Below are 19,518 nucleotides of genomic sequence, written 5' to 3' on the forward strand. Positions count from 1 at the left end.
CTAAAATTAAAATTAAATATAAGAAAGAATAATATAAGGTGAGAGATTCTAATTGATACCATCCATTTTTTTTCGTTGGAGGGGATCCACTCCTTTTAATTATAACACTCCCTTTAATTACAACTAAGTTGAGATAAAAACACTTGTAACGCCAGAAATTATGGAAAAGGATTATCGTTATAACTTAACAGGCTATCGTTATAGTGTTATTTTATCTCAAAATCTTGTAACGTTATTTTCAAAGCAAGCTCGCTGATTTTGTTGAATATGTTTATTATTTTTATGAACAAGCAAACTAACTGATGGTTATATGGTACACTATCCTTTAATCACATTTGCAGGCCGAATGGCTTAGTATAGTTAATGACTACGTCTATGTGCGTCTACATTCAGTGCTCTTAGCCTGACAATGATATAAGGAGAATAAATGAAGGAATTTTAAATGATGGATGTTCTTGGTAAAAAGAGGATTCAAGACACAGATGTAGGTGATGTAAGGATCTATGCTTAGGCTTGAACCAGTGCAAAATATATCAAATCAAATAGCATCAACCAAATGCAGTATTCACATCATTAACATAGCATACGCGTGGTTTCATCTCCGATGTAGAGAGCTCTCCACATTCAGGCCCATACACATTCAAGGTGGACGTTCTCCTCCAGCGTAGCTTCTCTTCAAGAAGGGTGCATGTGCTCCTCTCTGCTTTCGCCGCTAGCTGTCTTTTCTCACGATTTCTTCACGCAAGATCCCTTTTTCACGGATTTGGTTGATCAGGTAATCATCAAATCGAACCCTAGCCCCTTTGTCTTCATCTCCTAACTTCCTTTCCTCTGCCCTACCAAACGTTATCTACAGCCTCTGTTTCTTGAGACTTTGCTTTCCCGTCGTTCATCGCAGGTTAGGGATTTTTCCATAGAGTCTCAAATTGAAGATCTGCAATCAATCAATCAGGTACACTCTTCTGGTCCCTTTAGTTCAAAACCTATTTTTCTCTTCATCATTTTTCTTTTCATTCATTGTGTATATCCTTGTGATCAAATTTCGTATCTCTTACACTGTTAATCCAGGTTTTACTGTCTAGGGTTTGTGAATCTGCTAATTTGCGAATTGTCTATCTGGCTTCGTATGCTTCTGGGTTCATGTTTTTTTTTTTACATTCTTTGGAAGTTGCTGTTAATTTGAATATGGTCTACGAATTGGATTCATCTTCTTCATTTCATCGTTTGCAATTTGGTGTTAATTTGATTATCATTTCTCCTTTTGCTAGTTATTGAATTTTTTGTTGCATGTGGTTTGTCTATTTTATCAATTTTTTGGATTTTATAATGATTACAAAGATAAAATTTCTACTTATGTTTTCTTATATTTATGGATCATGGGTTTGGTTTTGTGAATCATTGTCTAGGTATGGAATTTCTACCTAATCTACTTCCTCAGTGGTAATGTGATTGGCAGAATTTTTCCAACAAAGTGAGTTTATAAATTCACCCTCTCCTATTCAAGTTTTGCATTCCCATTTCCATTCTCATTCAATAATCCATTTGAATTGTTTGTTATATTGTTTAATTTTATTTTTGTATTTTTTTAATAAAAACTATTTTATATTTCATCTCTTGCATTTCATAGACATAAAGTTGTTTGCGCTGAATTTAATAGCTTCGTTGAGAAAGAAATGGGTGTTGTGACACCAAGATGGCATCATGGTCCTGTGTTATCTTTCATTAAAAATGTCTTCTGCACACATAATGATGTTCTGCCATATATTCTTCACTGAAAATGTGGGAATCCTTATCAACGTATATGGTTTCTGTCTAATCTATTTCATGAGGGGTGATGTGATTAAAAGGAATTGATTGATAGTTTCTTGGTCATTTATTTGCATTTTGATAAAAACCTTTAGTTAGTCAACTCAATTGTATTTCATCTTTTTATTGGTTATGAATCCAATTTTTTTTGTTCATATTCAAGAAACCCCTTAACTTCACATAAAGTGAATTGCTGGTTGCATGTGGCTTATATGAATTATTATCAAAGTATGGAGTTTGTACCTAATCTATTGTATGAGTGGTGATATGATTGAAAGAAATTGATTGATAGCTTCTTAGTCATTTATTTATATTTTCGTTTGATGAAATTTTTGGTTATTTACTCAATTGCATTTCATCTTTTTTATTGTTTATGTGAAAATTATTTTATATTTTAGCTGTTGCATAGACATAAAGCCACTTGCTTTGCATTTAATAGCTTCATTAAGAAAAGAATGGGCTTTGTGACACTAAGATGGCATAACGGTATTATTTGTCTAACTGGCAAATCTCTTCCTTCAAAGAAAAATCTATGGAGCAGGTTATCTTCCCTTGAAAATGTCTTCTGCACACCTAATCATGTTTTGCCATATATTTTTCATTGAAAATGTGGGAATCCTCATCAAGGTATAGGATTTCTATCTAATCTATTTCATGAGTGGTGATGTGATTGACAGGAATTGATTGATAGGTTCTTGGTCATTTGTTTACATTTTGATGAAACCTTTAGTTTGTCAACTCAATTGCATTTCATTTTTTAATTGGTTATGCAAAAACTATTGTATATTTCACCTCTTGCATAGAACTACAATTGTTTGGCCAGAATTTAAGAGCTTCATTGAGAAAGGAACAGGCTTGTGCCACTAAAATGGCATCACGGTACTGTTTGTCTAACTAGAAAATTCCTTCTTCCTAAGAGAAATTCATCCAGCAGGTTATCTTCCCTTGAAAATGTCCTCTAGACACGTAATCTGATAATCATGGTGTGCCATATATTCTTCATTGTAAATGTGGATATCATTATCAAGGTGTGGGGTTTCTATCTAATCTATTTCATGAGTGTTGATGTGATTGACAGAATTTTATTGATGTGTGCCTATAATTTTTTTCACATTCATTTGCTATTTGGAACCTATGTTTACCTAATACATTAACCAACTCACATTGCCATGAGTAGAATCAGTATTTGGGGTAGTTGATGACTATCTTCCCTATGGTCTAATGATATGTAGGTGCACTGTATTAGGCATTGTGTGATATCTTCTTTTTTGGTCCCTATTCCTTGAATTCTTCAAATTTTGACGGGTTTTTTTTTGTTTTTTTTTTGTTTTTTATCAGATTTTCATCGTATGATTAGTTCTCGCTATGCCATTGAATGGAGATGCATATGGACTGAGATTTTCTTTTTCCTTTATTTTCATGTTCAATTTGAATTCAAAAAGGTGAGTCTTGTGCCCTGAATTTTTTCTATAAAAGGATGGTTGGTGAACCACATTCAATGCACAGGCATACTGTTGTCTTCTATTTTCTCCTAGGCTGTGTTTATTCCATATTTTCTGTGTTTATATCTTCATCTATTTGATATGATTTCTAAGATGCATCCTCCTAGAGAGGCTTGGAGGCTGAAAGTTAGGGTTCTAAGACTTTGGGTTGTGCCCTCTTTTGGTAACCATGAGGTTTCTAACTCATTGGAGATTATTCTCCTTGATGAGCATGTTAGTCCCTATTAGCTACTGTTTTAAATATGGTGTTAGTTGTTCTTTTTAAGTTTTTAACTTAAAATTATGTTTTTCACTAATCTAATTTTGTTTTTTTGTTGTTGCATTTTCAGTGTGAAAAAATTCAAGCTACAGTTAAGAAACAACTTCTTAATAGGTTTAGGGATCATATAGTTGAAGGTCAAATTTATAGAATGGCATACTTTACTGTTGTGTCAAATCATGGTAGTTATAGAGCAACTTCTCATGAATTCAAATTGGTTTTTCTTCATCAAACCACTGTTGTAACTGTTAATGAAGATGTTATCTCAAATACTTGTTTCAACATGTTTCCTTTTTCTGACCTGCTGAACATGACCCAAGATTATGATTTTTTGGATGGTATATATATCATTGTGCTATTCTTTTTTTCAAGTTTCTTTTAACGAATTATTTGAATATTTAGTAGGTTGTGTTTGTTTGGAACAGATGTCATTGGTCTTTTAACTTCGGTGGGAGAAGAGAAAGAATATACAAAAGAGAAAAAAATTGTGAAAATAATTGTGCTGGAATTAACTTCAAAAGAGTATGTTGATTCAGTCATTTATGATGGGTTTTTTTTGTCTTTGAATCATATTTTTTTTCTTATTTTCTGTTTCATTCTTTTTCATCTTTTGAGTTTCAGTCTTACAATGCGTTGTGCATTGTTTGGGGACTATGTTAATCAAGTAAATCATTTTCTAGCTTCTGGCTATGTGGAGCAGCCTGCTGTTGTCATTCAACTTGCGAAAGTCAAGTTCTTTAGAGGTACATTGTTTAATTTCTGTACATTTTCTTATTGTTACTCTAAGTGTTGTTTCCCATGAACTTTGCTAGACTCTTTCGATATTGTTGTGTAGATCAAGTAGGTCTTTAAAATATGATGTATGCCACTCAAATGTTATTTAATCCTGATCTTTCTGAAGTTGTTGAATTCAGGCAGAGGTTAGCATGGTTTATTTCGCTGTTTTTGTTTCTATTCTTGAGATACAGCCAATCTAGAGTAATAAGTACATGTATTTCCATTATTTTTTTGTTAGTATGATTGAGCAAGGTGTCAAAGGTACCCAGCCACTATTTATTGCAAATGAGGGTAAAGTTATTTTCTTGGAAGATGATTTCATGCGTTTAACTAAAAGATGCACTATTGAATAGCTCCAAGATAACAATGAGATTGGCATTTATTGAGTTAGTTGTGTTTATTTTATACAACAATGAATAGAAAAAAAAATTTTTAGATCTGTTCTTTTATGTATATTGTTAACAAATTTTAAAATGTCCCTTGCCTAGGAGGGTTCTTTTATCATTTTTGGTATAATTAGAGATATTGTTGAAGATGGAAGTTAGTGGTATTCTGCTTGTGTGTGTAGAAAGGTATCTATCTTCAAAATGGTGTATACTACTATGATTTCTGTGTGAAGCATATAACTAATGTCACTCTAAGGTAAAAAAAATTTGTTCAAAATGTTTTTTCATTTTATGTTGTGGATCTTTTATCAGAATAATGTTTCATGTTATTATTCATTTTGAAACATTGTTTTTTTTATTATGTAGATTTAAAATTAAAATAACACTTAAAGATCATAGTGGGGAGGATATTTTCGTTCTCTTTGATCGTGAAGCATCTTATTTGTTTAAGAAATCATGCACTGACCTGTTTACTGAAGTTAAAAAAGATGCAAGTGTATGTTCTTAGTTTTCTTTTGTGTGTTGTTCACTTTATGTGGTTCATTTTTTTTATAACTATATTCTTTATTTTGGTTGATATATGTTACTCAATATGTGTATTTCTTATCTATTACCTTGAAAATAGCTTATATGTGGGGATACTTATCCTCCCATATTCCAAGAGCTCAGTGGAAAAAAGTTGCTGTTGGAGGTTGATACCAAAGGTGTCGGATTTGATAAAATTTTTGGCACTTTTTGAGTTAGGAGAGTATGTGATGATCCCACCATTATTGTTATGTTTGAACTTCCTGATTATGATGCTGATGATGAGTCTACTCCAAAAAAGGTTACATATACATATAAGTATTTTTAAATTGTGTAAATTCATATTTTTTTGTATATTGTGTTGTGGTCAACTTTTCTTATGTTCTTTTTTATTTTTTTAACTCTTAAGCTATATGAATAGAATCCTGAATTAAAAAAATCTGTGCCATGTGAAAAAGGGGATAATAATATTAAGAAGGAGTCATCAAGCACTTCTATCAAAAGTGACAATGTTGCTGTTGAGTCTTCTGGGATTTTATCTAAATCCCCAATTCTTATAGATTTTCTGACTGAAAAACAACCTGATGTTTTCTGGAGGGATTGAGGTTGCTGCTTTAATTAACGATAAAAATAGAAAAGCTAAGAAAATACCCGAGAATGATACCCTTAGTGATGACTTTTCTTCTGAACTGGATATATTGCTTAGCTCACCAGTGAAAGAAACTCATGTGCTGTTATATAATACTTTTTCCCTTTCCTATGCGTGCCGTTTCTAAATGAATTTTTCATTGATTGAGTCATTTTCATACCTTTTGTTAATTCCTATCATAGGAGGTGTTCTCCCAAGTTCTAAATGCATGTTCCCACTATGGAGAGAAGGTTATTCATGAAGATCATGTTGTCATTTTCAAGGGCAAGAGGAATTTGAATCCCCAATTTGATGAGGCGGCTAATGATGCAAATAGGTGTGGGTCCAAGATTGCCAAGGTTGATGGAGTTTGATTTAAGTTGTGAAGTTGAGCTGCTGTGTCTAGGTGTAGGTATGTTATCACAACTAGAAAATGGATTAATACAGACAGATTTACAAACGGAATTAGTCTTTATTACAGACAGATTTTTGGTTACCGACAAAATTACCGACGGATTTTGTCCCTCTGTAAAAGCCCCGTCGGAAATTATTTACCAACAGATTTTTTTCGTCGGAAAATTACAGACGGATTTTTACCAGTTACCGACGGATTTTTCTTCTGTAAATTCTCCATCCATTTTCCTGAGACGATGAATTTTTCAACGGATTTTCCGTCTATAATTATAGACGGATTTTTCGGCAAATTTTTTGTCTGTAATTACAGACGGATTTTTCGGCGGATTTTCCGTCTGTAATTACAGATGGATTTTCCGGCGAATTTTTCGTCTGTAATTACAGATGGATTTTCCGATAGATTTTCCATCTATAATTTGAACCTTGGAAAATCATCCCACACTCTGATTACAGACAAAAAATTCATCTGTAAATCCGTCAGTAAAATAAAATAGTATTTTTTAGATTTTCCATTGCAAAATAAACTTATTTTCGTACAAAATAAATACAACTTTTAAACAATTTCATATTATCAAGCGAAAAAAGAAATACTATAAACAAGTCAATATAATTCATTTACGTCATATAATTAAAAGAAGTTGAAGCAGAAGTAATGAATATCATTTACATCATATAATGAATATCATTTACATCATTCCACTCTCATACAACTTCATTCATCAAATTAATCTAATTACTTTATAAAAATAACTTACTCACATGAATTGGAACAATAAAGTTAAAAGTATTATCAAATTATGTGTCAGTTGTTGAAGTAGAAGTAATGCACTATCATACTCTGCAACATTCACAATCCAAGAGGAATTACCCTTCTTCAAAGAATGGGAATTGGATTTGAACATAGCAGTGAACACAAAGGAACATAGCAGTGAACACAAAGGCTGGATTTGAACAACTTGAATGCTTCCCATCTTGATTATTATTATGCACTTCTTGAAGTGCTCAACTTGAATGCTTCGTCTATAAACATGAGCCAACTTTGCTTAAGCATAACCCGCCCCAAACAAAGCAACTGCCTCTGTCCCACACTCCAATTCTCTCCATTATCTACCACTAATAGGTCAAGAACAAGAGCATTATTCCCATTAGTACAAATGTAAAATGATGAATTTCAAGCAGTTCAAGCAAAATGGTTTTCACAAAAAAAATGTACTTAAAGAGTCAAACTTTTCAGGCTTAGCAGACACTGCCTCTTTTAGTTGACACCTTTCCAAACTCTACAACAATATAGAAACTTAGTTTAACATGAATTTTAGGCCACATAAGGATATAACCAAACCAGAAATAAAGGTGTGTCCGTGTGTGTTTTACCTTCCATATATCTTCATCTATGTACTGTCCAGTTGGATCAATATTAATTCTGATAGTTCCTTTGAAAAGGACAAGCTCCTGAGGAATGATACCAAAGCGAGATCTAAGATCATGAAGCAATAATTATTTTGCCTCCTGAAGGTTCAACTAGCCTGAAGAAAACTTGAATCAGAGTTGATTTTCCACTTCCAGTTCGGCCTACAACACCAATATTTTCTCCTCCATAAATGCTTAAGGTAATGCCCTTGAGATCTAGAGGAGTGTTCGGACAATATCAGACCTGTTTTCCAAAAGTTCAGTCATCACAAAAAAGTATTTTATTTTCAAAAAAAAAAAGAATCACTTGCTAGGAACAAGGTTATGAAGTGATTCAACTAAAATAGGAGCTGTTGTGTTTCAGTTAAAAGCAATTAACCCCAAAATGGACGATGGAAGCTCTGGTATAGATTGAAGCCTCTCGCAATTACTCAAGTTGAGGTATTTCAGCCATGACAGATGCTTAATGCTTTCGGGCAAGCTTCTCACACTGCTGTGACACATTGATAAGTCTTTCAATGATAAAAGCATGCTTATATTGTCTGGCAGCAGAGAAAGGTTGGAACAGTAATCCAGTTTTAGCCATTCAAGCGGAGCTGATAACACCAATTTGTCTGTACTGTGGTTAAGTTGTGTCAATGAGAACTCTCTGAGACCAATACAGCTATAGAAGGAGAGTGTTAAGAGATTGATGATGAATGTTGTGCTGGAAACTTCTTAGTTCATTACAATCATTTAGAAAGAGATAATCCAGCCTTTGAGAAGATAAAACAGATTAGGGAACTTACTACAGACTCTTGCAGTTGGAAACATTTACTTCTTCAAGATTTGGGGCCTTGGAGAAATCTGGGAGCTCGACTAGGTGCGATGAATAATTAAGATCTACTAGCTTCAGATTTACAAGATTCTGAAGAAGAATTAAAATAAATGCATGAGCCCAATCTTTTTAAAACGATATACATGTGTTTAAGCAAAACAGAAGTTACACTGCATACCTGGACACCTTCCCAAAGCTTCTGCCTCCTCATGTGTCCTCTTCCAATCAAGATTCCCAAACCCCAGTCACATAGCCCTTTACATCAAACCTTCAAACCAGAAAAAATATAATTAGACCCTATAAAAGTATCAACTCTATAGCTCTAAGCAAACCTATTCCTAATACTAAGATTTATATAGTAAAATAGTAAAACACAAGATCAATTATACAAATTTATAAGGAAACTAATTTAAATTCATGGAAAATAGAACATGACTGTGTAATCAAATAATGATGGCCCAAAGACAGAAGTTAAACTTGAACACCAACTAGCCAGAACACCTATCATAATTGCAAGAATCTATATCCTAGAATGTTGTACGGATGAAACTAAGGAATAAGACAGACCTCGTAAAGTGCAGGGGCATCATTGGTTCCATCTCCTGTGACGGCAACAACTTCACCTCCTTTACGTAGAGCTTGCACAAGCAAAAGCTTGTCATTAGGAGTAAGTATCCCACACTCCAAAGCTATTGCCCTTACTGTTTGAAGGTTGTCTCCGGTAACCATGCGTACCTGTGAGTTCAAACTTTATTGTGTAAGATGTTTGTTTCCTTTTATTACATTTTGGAGTAACACTAACACTAATGCTGGGATAAAGTATAAAACCATGTCCCAATAGACTCACTAATTAATTTCTCGTGTTAGCTACTATCTAAACATGAAGATATTAAATTGAGCCTTGATTAACCAATATGAAAATTATACGCATCAAACTTCAAAATGATATATTACCTTGACACCAGCTTTAGTGCATAGTTCCACTACTTCTTTGACACCAGGGCGATAAGGATCCTAAAGATACAGAATAGTTTAAGCTTAGATGAAGGATAGACCGAGTTAATTTGATATCATAAGGACCAGGTACAACTGATAAACCACTATTTTATGGTTTATCTTATGCTCAATTGAGTGGTTTTTATCAACTCTTTAGTCACTTATTCATACAATTCGCATGTTTTACATTTTCCTTCCTGATTTTGTGCTATGATTGAAAACATGCTTCTTTGATCTTATATTTGCTTATTATTAATCCTCTCAATTACCACTAGATGCCTTGATATGTGTGTTAAGTATTTTCAGATATTATAGGGCAGGAATGGCTGGGAGGATGGAAAGGAAGCATGCAAAAGTGGAAGGAATACAAGAAGTTGAAGAAGTTGTTAAGCTGTCTAGCCTGACCTCTTTGCACTCAAATGGCTATAACTTTAGCTACAGAGATCCAAACGATGCGGTTCCAGTTGCGTTGGAAAGCTAACGTCTGGGGCTTCGATTTGATATATAATATGCCATAGTTGCCCTGACGCTAGGTGACACGAACGCGTGATCCACGTGGACGCGTCGCATCTGCGAACTTCAATCCGCGCGGCCGCGTGGGCGACGCCTCCGCGTCACTTGGCCGCGACCTGTACGGATCAAAAAGCGCTGGAAGTGACTTCTGGACTGTTTCTGACCCAGTTTTTGGCCCAGAGAACACAGATTAGAGGCTATAAAGTGGGAGAATGCATCCATTCATAAAGAGGCTCTCATAATTCACAATTTTAGATTTTAGATGTAGTTTTTAGAGAGAGAGGTTCTCTCCTCTCTCTTAGAATTTAGGTTTAGGATCTTTAGAAATTAGGAATTTATCTCATCTTCACATCACGTTCAATATTTCTTTATTTTGACTTCTCTTCTACTTTGAGATACTTAAATGCTTTCATTTGTATTTGAGTTATGTTGCCCAATTGGCTTATGAACTTTTCCATGTTAGATTTTATTGCTTTGAATGTATTGTTATTTGAGGTATTCCAGATATTGATGATTTTAATTTAGCTTTCTACATTTTTTGTTTTGGTTAAGAAATCAGTAACTCAGGAGTTACCTCAACTCAATATAATTGATAATTGTTATCTATGCTAATTGAATTGAACTTCAATAATCCCAACCTTTTCTTAGGAAATAAATAGGATTCGAAGATCAAACTAATTAGTCGCTTGACTTTCCTTTGCTTTAGCAAAGGTTAACTAAGTGGAATTAAGATTCAACTTTCATTATTATTGATAAGAATAACTAAGTCTGGACTTCCAATTTTTCATACCTTGCCAAAAGTTTGCTTTACAGTATTTATTTATTTTAATTGTCATTTAAATTACTTGTCATACTTCTTCCTCAATTCCAAAACCCCCAATTTTACCTTTTTTCATAGCCAATAATAAGAACATACCTCCCTGCAATTCCTTGAGAAGACGACCCGAGGTTTGAATACTCGGTTATCAATTTCAAATGGGTTTGTTACTTGTGACAACCAAAACGTTTGTACGAAGGGATTTCTGTTAGTTTAGAAGCTATATCTACAACGCGAATATTTTTATAAATTCTTTACTTGCAAAAATCCTAACGTCAAAATGGCGCCGTTGCCAGAGAATTGCAAACGTGTGCCTTATTATTGGTTATTGTAAATATTTAAAAAAAATTCTTTTACTTGTTTATTTGTTTCTCCTTTTTCCCCCTTATTTCTGATATCTATTATGAATTCTCACCCCTCTCGCTTTGACTTTGGTTCTAACTTTGTTGAAGGAAATAGAAACCACAGCAGGAATATGCATCAAGGTCAGACCAATCAAGGATGGATGGAGCCAAGAGGATCTAATCAACCCTTTAGGCAACAACACCCTCCAAGATATCATGGACAACGACCATTCTACAATGCATACCCAGCTGAAAGATATGGTGGACAACCTTGTAACTACCAACAAGCCCCACCCTGTGCTCAAAGACCATCCTATCGACATAACTTCGAACCACCACACTCACAAGCTTTTTTTCACCATTCGCCACCGTACGATCCTTATCCACCCCAACACCAATCCAATTACTCCCAAGAACCACCACTCTCCCATACACCATGCCCATATGCATCAAAGCCAGAATCACAGGTTCACTTCGAAGAATCAGTAAACCAATTCAATACAACCCTTCAGCAACTGGAGCAAGCAATAAATCAACTATCTTCGAGACATTCAGCCACTCAACAGACTCCCATGGCTTCATGTGGAGAATCTAATGAAGAATGTATTGTGAAGAATACACAAGGTACTCCAGTGGACAGCATAGAGCACAACTTCGTATTAGAACAAGTAGAGGACGTTGTCATTATAGAAGAAGAAGAGTTGGTTGAAGATTTAGGAGATGCTGAACCTCCACGGGAATACAGAGTCATGGAAGACCCCATCAAGGATGTTACAACTGACGCTAAAGAGGATGTTGCACAACCTCCAATGCGGATATCTTATGAAGAACTATTCGGAGTAACTCAAGACGCATGTTTCTTTGATGATGATAGTCACCAGTCAAGTCCTCCTCGTGATGAACTTGCATCCGCAAGTGAATCCTTTGAGACAGAAGAATCTTCCCCAAGTGAATACGAAGATGATGCAGAGGTCGACTTTTCTCAACCTCCTATTTATGACTCAAGTGATGAGGAAGATATGGAAGACTTTAACCAAGACATGGCTGGAATGAAAAAGGTTTGCAAGGAAGTGGAGGAATCCACTGAAGACCACAAGGGAGTAGATCTTGCAGAACCCCTGGAAACACTGATCCCAAGGCCATTACCACCCAATACAGACTTCAAGTGGGTAAAATCCTTGACCCTTATCTTTATTTTTCCACTTGAATATGGTTTGCTTGAAACAGATGGTCAGCTTAGAGCTCTTTGCGGCTTTAAGAGAAAAAGGGAAATGACTCGTACTCAGAGCGGGTGCACAAGGTTCAATAAGGTTCAACACTTCAACTTGAAGTGCACGGATTGGTATCATGCTCAATTGAATGGATCACGGAGAACGTTTGGTTACCATGGTGAGAATCTACTTTTTAAACCGCCCGGATGGAATCATGTAGATCAAGACAGAGGCAGATTTAAAAGCAAAGCTTGGGATCATGGATCCTATCCTGACATTCGTCATCCCGGGAGCCTAAAAATTTGTTTGAAGCTGCTCAGAAGCTTTACATGCCTAGTTTGGGACCTCGGAGGCTATTGGCATTCCAAGCATTGGTGGAGATTTCTGGATGAATTTAAACATAAGCCGCCATAACAGGAAGCTCAACCAATGTCCAACTTAAGGACTTTAACTAAAAGTGCTAGGTGGGAGACAACCCACCATGGTATAATCATTTCTTTTTCATTTTTATTCAGTTTTATTTGTTTTCAAGTTTTATTTTATCCTTCATTGAACGTGGAATCATACATAGCATTCACATTAGGCATTGCATTTTGCATTTTGCATAAAAAAAAGCACGCACGCGACGCGGCAGCGTCGCTGACGCGTCCGCGTCACATGTGCGTTGTGAAGAAAAGAAATCGAACAGAGAGTCACGCGAGAGCGTGGCTGGAGGCGTGCCCGTGGCATAAATCGTCCCACGCGGCCACGTCACTGACGCGTCCGCATCATATGGGAATAATGACCTCCCACGCGACCGCGTGCCCCACGCGACCGCGTGCCCCACGCGACCGCGTGCCCCACGCGGCCGCGTGCCCTGATTTTCGACGTACAAAGGGTGCACAACGAATTATTGTGCGAGAGTGGTGCTGGATTGGTCCTGAACGCACAATCTCTATCACGCGACCGCGTGACCGACGCGACCACGTCATATCCCCATATGGCCACTCACGCGATCGCGTCGACCACGCGATCGCATCACCCCAGATTTGGCAAAAATAAAAATTTTGAACAGAGAGTTGTGCGAGCGCGAGGCTGCCCTCGCGCCAGTAGCATAACACGGGTCACGCGACCGCGTGACCAACGCGACCGCGTCAATCCGTATTAGTGCAAGTCACGCGATCGCGTCGCTTGCGTCACACAGCTCATCCTAATTTGCCAAATATCTTATCTTTTCTTCTCCAAATCCTTATTTTTCTTATCTTTTCTTATTTCTTTCTCCTTCCCTTCTTATTTTCTTTGGCTTCTCATCTTTTTCACCTCCATTCTATTTTATTTAATTTATTTGCATACTTTCTTCTATTGCATTTCAATTTTGTGCATCTTTTTATTTTCTTTTCTAAATTTATTATTTTTCCATTGGTGTTACTTGTTCATATTCAACTATTGTGTCTTTTCTGGTATTATTTTGGTACTCAGTGACTTATTTTACACTGTTGGGTAATATTGTTTAAGTCAATGCTATTCTTTTATGATATTTGTATTAATTTTGCATTGACATGAATTTATATTATCTTGCACTCTCTTTCCCATTGTTGCAAATTTTTGCACTCTTGCTTTGCCATGTACTTCTACTGTTTTCTCACTTGCATGTTGTAGCTACCATGTAATTGAGACCCTTATTATCTGGCATTAACACCCATATTTTATTTATTTTCTATCTTTATTTTTGGGTTATTTTTCTTCTTTTCCCTCTTCTTTCAGGATGGCCACCACGAAGGGAGAGGAAAAGCTTCTTAATGGGAAGACAAACAAGTCCACCTGCACAATCTTTGGAGAAAGGCATCAGTTGGAGCAGCCCATCCACTTGTACATCTTAGCATGCACCGAGGACGGTGCAATATTTAAGTGTGGGGAGGTCGACACCGATCTCCATGGGTTAGTACTTTCTTGTCTCAACACCAATGTTTAAATTTTCTTTGTAGCTGGTTGTTGCATTTGCATATTTATTTGATTTTGTGCATATTTTACCACTTGGTTGAAGAAATATTTTCTTTTTCAAGAAATTTTTATAGTATTTTACTAATTTAAATTGAAAAATTTGTGTTAAACTTGTTTTGAAGTTGTATTTGGAATATGGTTTTTGAGCCAAAGAACACACAACCTGTGAGATTTTGAGCTTATTTATATGGTTACATTATTTAACCATAAATTTTTATTCTTGTGTGTTTTCTTCTCTATAATTGTAATCTTTGCTTTATTCCATTCTATATGGCCAATATTTAATATATTTACATGCTTGCATATGATTGAGGCCATTGTTTGATTCTAGCTCACTTATCCCAAAATTAGCCTACCTTTTACATCACCCTTGTTAGCCCCCTTGAGCCTTTAATTCCCTCTTATTCTATAAACCACAACACTAGCCTTAAGCAGAAAAACAAATTTAAAATCCCAAGTTGAATCCTTGGTTAGCTTAAGATAGAAATTGTGTAATTGTTTAAGTGTGGGAAACCTATTGGGAACATAGATGATAAAAACAAAGGGTAGGAAGCTGAAAAGAATGAAGTAATTCAAAATAAAAATTTTGGGAAGCATGCTCATGTGAAATCAAAATAATTGAATTACCATGTGCATTAAAAAAAATTAATTCAGTATTTGAATAAAGGGGATACAAAAGAATTCCCCAGATGCAAAATAAAGCAATGCACATGGGACAAAATTAAAACTAATACATGAGCATGTAACATCAAAAGTGGGAAAAATATGGGAGAATAGGTAAAGAAGCTTTGCTTTACAAAGTATGTATGTTAGGTGAGATCTTAGACTAATCAAGGATTCACTTAATTAGCTCACTTAGCCTTATATATACCCTTACCTTTACCTCAGCCCCATTACAACCCTGAAAAGACCTCATGATGTTTGCATTGGTATGCTAAATATTTGTTGATTGATTAGATGAGGAACAAAAGTTTAGAAAGCATGATTAGAGAAGAATAGAGTGATTGACCCTAGACACTTGAGAGATTAGAGTGATATACACTACTAGTGAGAGTTCAATGCTTGATTCTATGTTCCCTACTTTCATGAGCTATCTTCTTACAAGCGTACTTGTTTTCACTGTATGATTTGAATTAGTGAAATCTGATTTATGTTTGTCTTGGAGAACTTATTTATTTTTAACCAAGTAGGTAGAAACATTTTGCATTTAGTTGCATTCATAGGTTGCATCTCATACATTCTATCATTCCTCTTCATATCTTTATAGTTTCTCTTAAGCTTAGCATGAGGACATGCTATTGTTTAAGTGTGGGGAGGTTGATAAACCACTATTTTATGGTTTATCTTATGCTCAATTGAGTGGTTTTTATCAACTCTTTAGTCACTTATTCATACAATTCGCATGTTTTACATTTTCCTTCCTGATTTTGTGCTATGATTGAAAACATGCTTCTTTGATCTTATATTTGCTTATTATTAATCCTCTCTATTACCATTAGATGCCTTGATATGTGTGTTAAGTGTTTTCAGATATTATAGGGCAGGAATAGCCTGGAGGATGGAAAGGAAGCATGCAAAAGTGGAAGGAATACAAGAAGTTGAAAAAGTTGTTAAGCTGTCCAGCCTGACCTCTTCGCACTCAAACGGCTGTAACTTTAGCTATAGAGGTCTAAACCATGCGGTTCTAGTTGCGTTGGAAAGCTAACATCCGGGGCTTCAATTTGATATGTAATATGCCATAGTTGCCCTAATGCTAGGCGACGCGAACGCATGATCCACGCAGACGTGTCGCATCTGCAAACTTCAATTCGCGCGGCCGCGTGGGCGACGCCTCCGCGTCACTTGGCCGCGACCTGTATGGATCAGAATGCGCTGGAAGTGACTTCTGGGCTGTTTCTGACCCAGTTTTCGGCCCAGAGAACACAGATTAGAGGCTATAAAGTGGAGGAATGCATTCATTCATAAAGAGGCTCTCATAATTCACAATTTTAGATTTTAGATGTAGTTTTTAGAGAGAGAGGTTCTCTCGTCTCTCTTAGAATTTAGAATTAGGATTTTTAGAAATTAGGAATTTATCTCATCTTCACATCAGGTTCAATATTTCTTTATTTTGACTTCTCTTCTACTTTGAGATACTTAAATGCTTTCATTTGTATTTGATTTATGTTGCCCAATTGGCTTATGAACTTTTCCATGTTAGATTTTATTGCTTTGAATGTATTGTTATTTGAGGTATTCCAGATATTGATGATTTTAATTTAGCTTTCTACATTTTTTGTTTTGGTTAAGAAATCAGTAACTCAGGAGTTACCTCAACTCAATATAATTGATAATTTTTATCTATGCTAATTGAATTGAACTTCAATAATCCCAAACTTTTCTTAGGAAATAAATATGATTCGAAGATCAAACTAATTAGTCGCTTGACTTTCCTTTGCTTTAGCAAAGGTTAACTAAGTGGAATTAAGATTCAACTTTCATTATTATTGATAAGAATAACTAAATCTGGACTTCCAATTTCTCATACCTTGCCAAAAATTTGCTTTACAGTATTTATTTATTTTAATTGTCATTTAAATTACTTGTCATACTTCTTCCTCAATTCCAAAACCCCCAATTTTACCTTTTTCATAGCCAATAATAAGAACATACCTCCCTGCAATTCCTTGAGAAGATGACCCGAGGTTTGAATACTCGGTTATCAATTTCAGAGGGGTTTGTTACTTGTGACAACCAAAACGTTTGTACGAAGGGATTTCTGTTAGTTTAGAAGCTATATCTACAACGCAAATATTTTTATAAATTCTTTACTAGCAAAAATCCTAACGTCAAGAACATTCAAATAATAAAAAATTACTGCCTACTGAGCCTCTTTACCATGCCAAGTAAGTTGCCAAATATGATTGAGCTTATGGGATCATAAATAGCATTTCCAGTGACATTCACTACAATCAATGATGCCCCAGCAATGAGAAGGCCTGTCACAGCAGCACCATCCTGCATATTTTGCTACCGTTTATAAGAACAAGCTAACAGAGAGAATATTAATTCACTACTAAAGGAGTTTTAGGAACTAAGGAATATATTCAAGTTGCATAGCCTACCGGAGGCGGAGGGAAGAATAACTAAAACAATCTTAACAAAAGTTTTCTTTTCACCTTTCTACATTCTTGTTTTAATGCTTAAAAACTACTACAACATATCTTTTTTACCAACGGTAGCATACATGTTGAAGTTCCATTCAACTGAATAATGTGTATTGCTTTAAATAGCAGAAGAATGTGTAAAGCTTTGAATAATTGTTGCTAAGGAAAAACATAGCCAAAATCATAATGAGTGATAAGTAGTGCATGTTATTCACTCACATAACGTGGTTAGAGGTAGCAAAATACACTCCAAACTTGAGAGAGAAAACAAGAAAGTTACACCAAAGTGCAGTTGTCACAGCTCGTACACTAGAATAACAAAGAGGAAAAATAGAAATCTGGTGAAAGTAAATGGACAAATCATGGCAGCACTATCTTGGGATATCAAATTAAGTAGCAACAGAGAGAAATGATATCCATCATCACACACACAACCCTCCACCATGCTAAGTCAGTTTCCAAATTGGTCTGATATATATACTTAGGAAAAAACAATATTAATAACAATAATGATAATGCTAACTAAAGCAAAAGCAAAAATACCATCACAACAACACAAAGGCTGTGATTATCACTATGTTCTTATCACTTTTCAGTTTTTTGATATTCCAAGTGTTAATGCAAAACCAAAAGCAGCCAAAGTGAGGTTCAATCAATTGAAAATGAATAATATCACTACCATAAACAATTAATTAGAACAAAAAAGAACAAAAAAGAACAAGTAATGGCAGAATCAAAGGATCATAATTTCACGATGCTGAATTCAGAAAACTATAAGAGTCTTAAAAAAACAAGAACTACTTTTTCTAAGCATACCAATTATATTTGGCCCTCTTTAACTTCTCATATTTAGCAAATTAGACGGTTTTTCTCGAGATATGTTCAACTATACAAAATTGATAGCAATTAACCACTAATCGGCACTATTTCAAATCAAATTTCGAGACTAGAGCAAGACACTGCACAATAACGCGTTTGGAATGAAAAATTAGAGAGAGAAACAAGGGATGGAGTTAGGGCTAACCTAGTTAGTGGAGTGCGAATAGATCAAAAGATTGAAGATCTATGCAACCCTATATATAAAGTGTTTGATTCGATTTGATTCGGTTAGTGGAGAAGCTGGTCTTTGCTGGAGAAGAAGTTACCAACGGAGTCAACCATCATTCCGAGCTTCGCTTCAAGCTTCGCCATTCAATAATAACCACCGAGTTTCCACCGAGTTGAGATGAGTTTCACAAATCGCTGCAGACATGACGAGAGCGGCGCCGGAGGGAGCCCGTTGATAAACCACTATTTTATGGTTTATCTTGTGCTCAATTGAGTGGATTTTATCAACTCTTTACCCACTTATTCATACTATTTGCATGGTTTTACATTTTCCTTCCTAATTATGTGCTTTGATTGAAAACATGCTTCTTTGATCTTATATTTGCTTATTATTAATCCTCTCTTATTACCATTAGATGCCTTGATATGTGTGTTAAGTGTTTTCAGAGATTATAGGGCAGGAATGGCTCAAAGGATGGAAAGGAAGCATGCAAAAGTAGAAGGAATACAATAAGTTGGAGAAACTGCTAAGCTGTCCAGCCTGACCTCTTCGCACTCAAACGGCTATAACTTTAGCTACAGAGGTCCAAATGACGCGGTTCCAGTTGCGTTGGAAAGCTAACGTCCGGGGCTTCGATTTGATATATAATTTGCCATAGCTGCTCCGACGCCAGGTGACGCGAACGCGTGACCTGGCAGGAACGCAACCCGCGCGGCCGCGTGAGCCATGCGGCCGCGTCACTTCTCCGCGACCTGTACGGACCAGAAAATGCTAGAAGTGATTTCTGGGCTGTTTCTGACCCAGTTTTCGGCCCAGAGGACACAAATTAAAGGCTATAAAGTGGGAAAATGCATCCATTCATGAGGAGGCTTTCATAATTCACTTTTCATGTTTTAGATGTAGTTTTAGAGAGAGAGGTTCTCTCCTCTCTCTCTCTTAGGA

At 35.7% G+C, this 19,518-nt stretch overlaps 1 protein-coding gene across 1 annotated transcript; it reads right to left on the minus strand.

Moving 5' to 3' along the window:
• Nucleotides 1-7,279: 7,279 nt before the first annotated feature.
• Nucleotides 7,280-17,385, minus strand: LOC130949877 (ATP-binding cassette transporter abc1-like). The gene is given in 9 exon segments (XM_057878485.1): nucleotides 7,280-7,410; nucleotides 7,511-7,574; nucleotides 7,669-7,786; nucleotides 7,788-7,931; nucleotides 8,084-8,197; nucleotides 8,493-8,611; nucleotides 9,089-9,256; nucleotides 9,476-9,535; nucleotides 17,260-17,385. Coding segments are annotated over 9 exon segments (1,044 nt in total).
• Between the last annotated feature and the right edge of the window lie 2,133 nt (nucleotides 17,386-19,518).

This window comes from Arachis stenosperma, chromosome 9, assembly GCF_014773155.1.
Source record: "Arachis stenosperma cultivar V10309 chromosome 9, arast.V10309.gnm1.PFL2, whole genome shotgun sequence".
In the NCBI taxonomy this organism is placed as follows: Eukaryota; Viridiplantae; Streptophyta; class Magnoliopsida; order Fabales; family Fabaceae; genus Arachis; species Arachis stenosperma.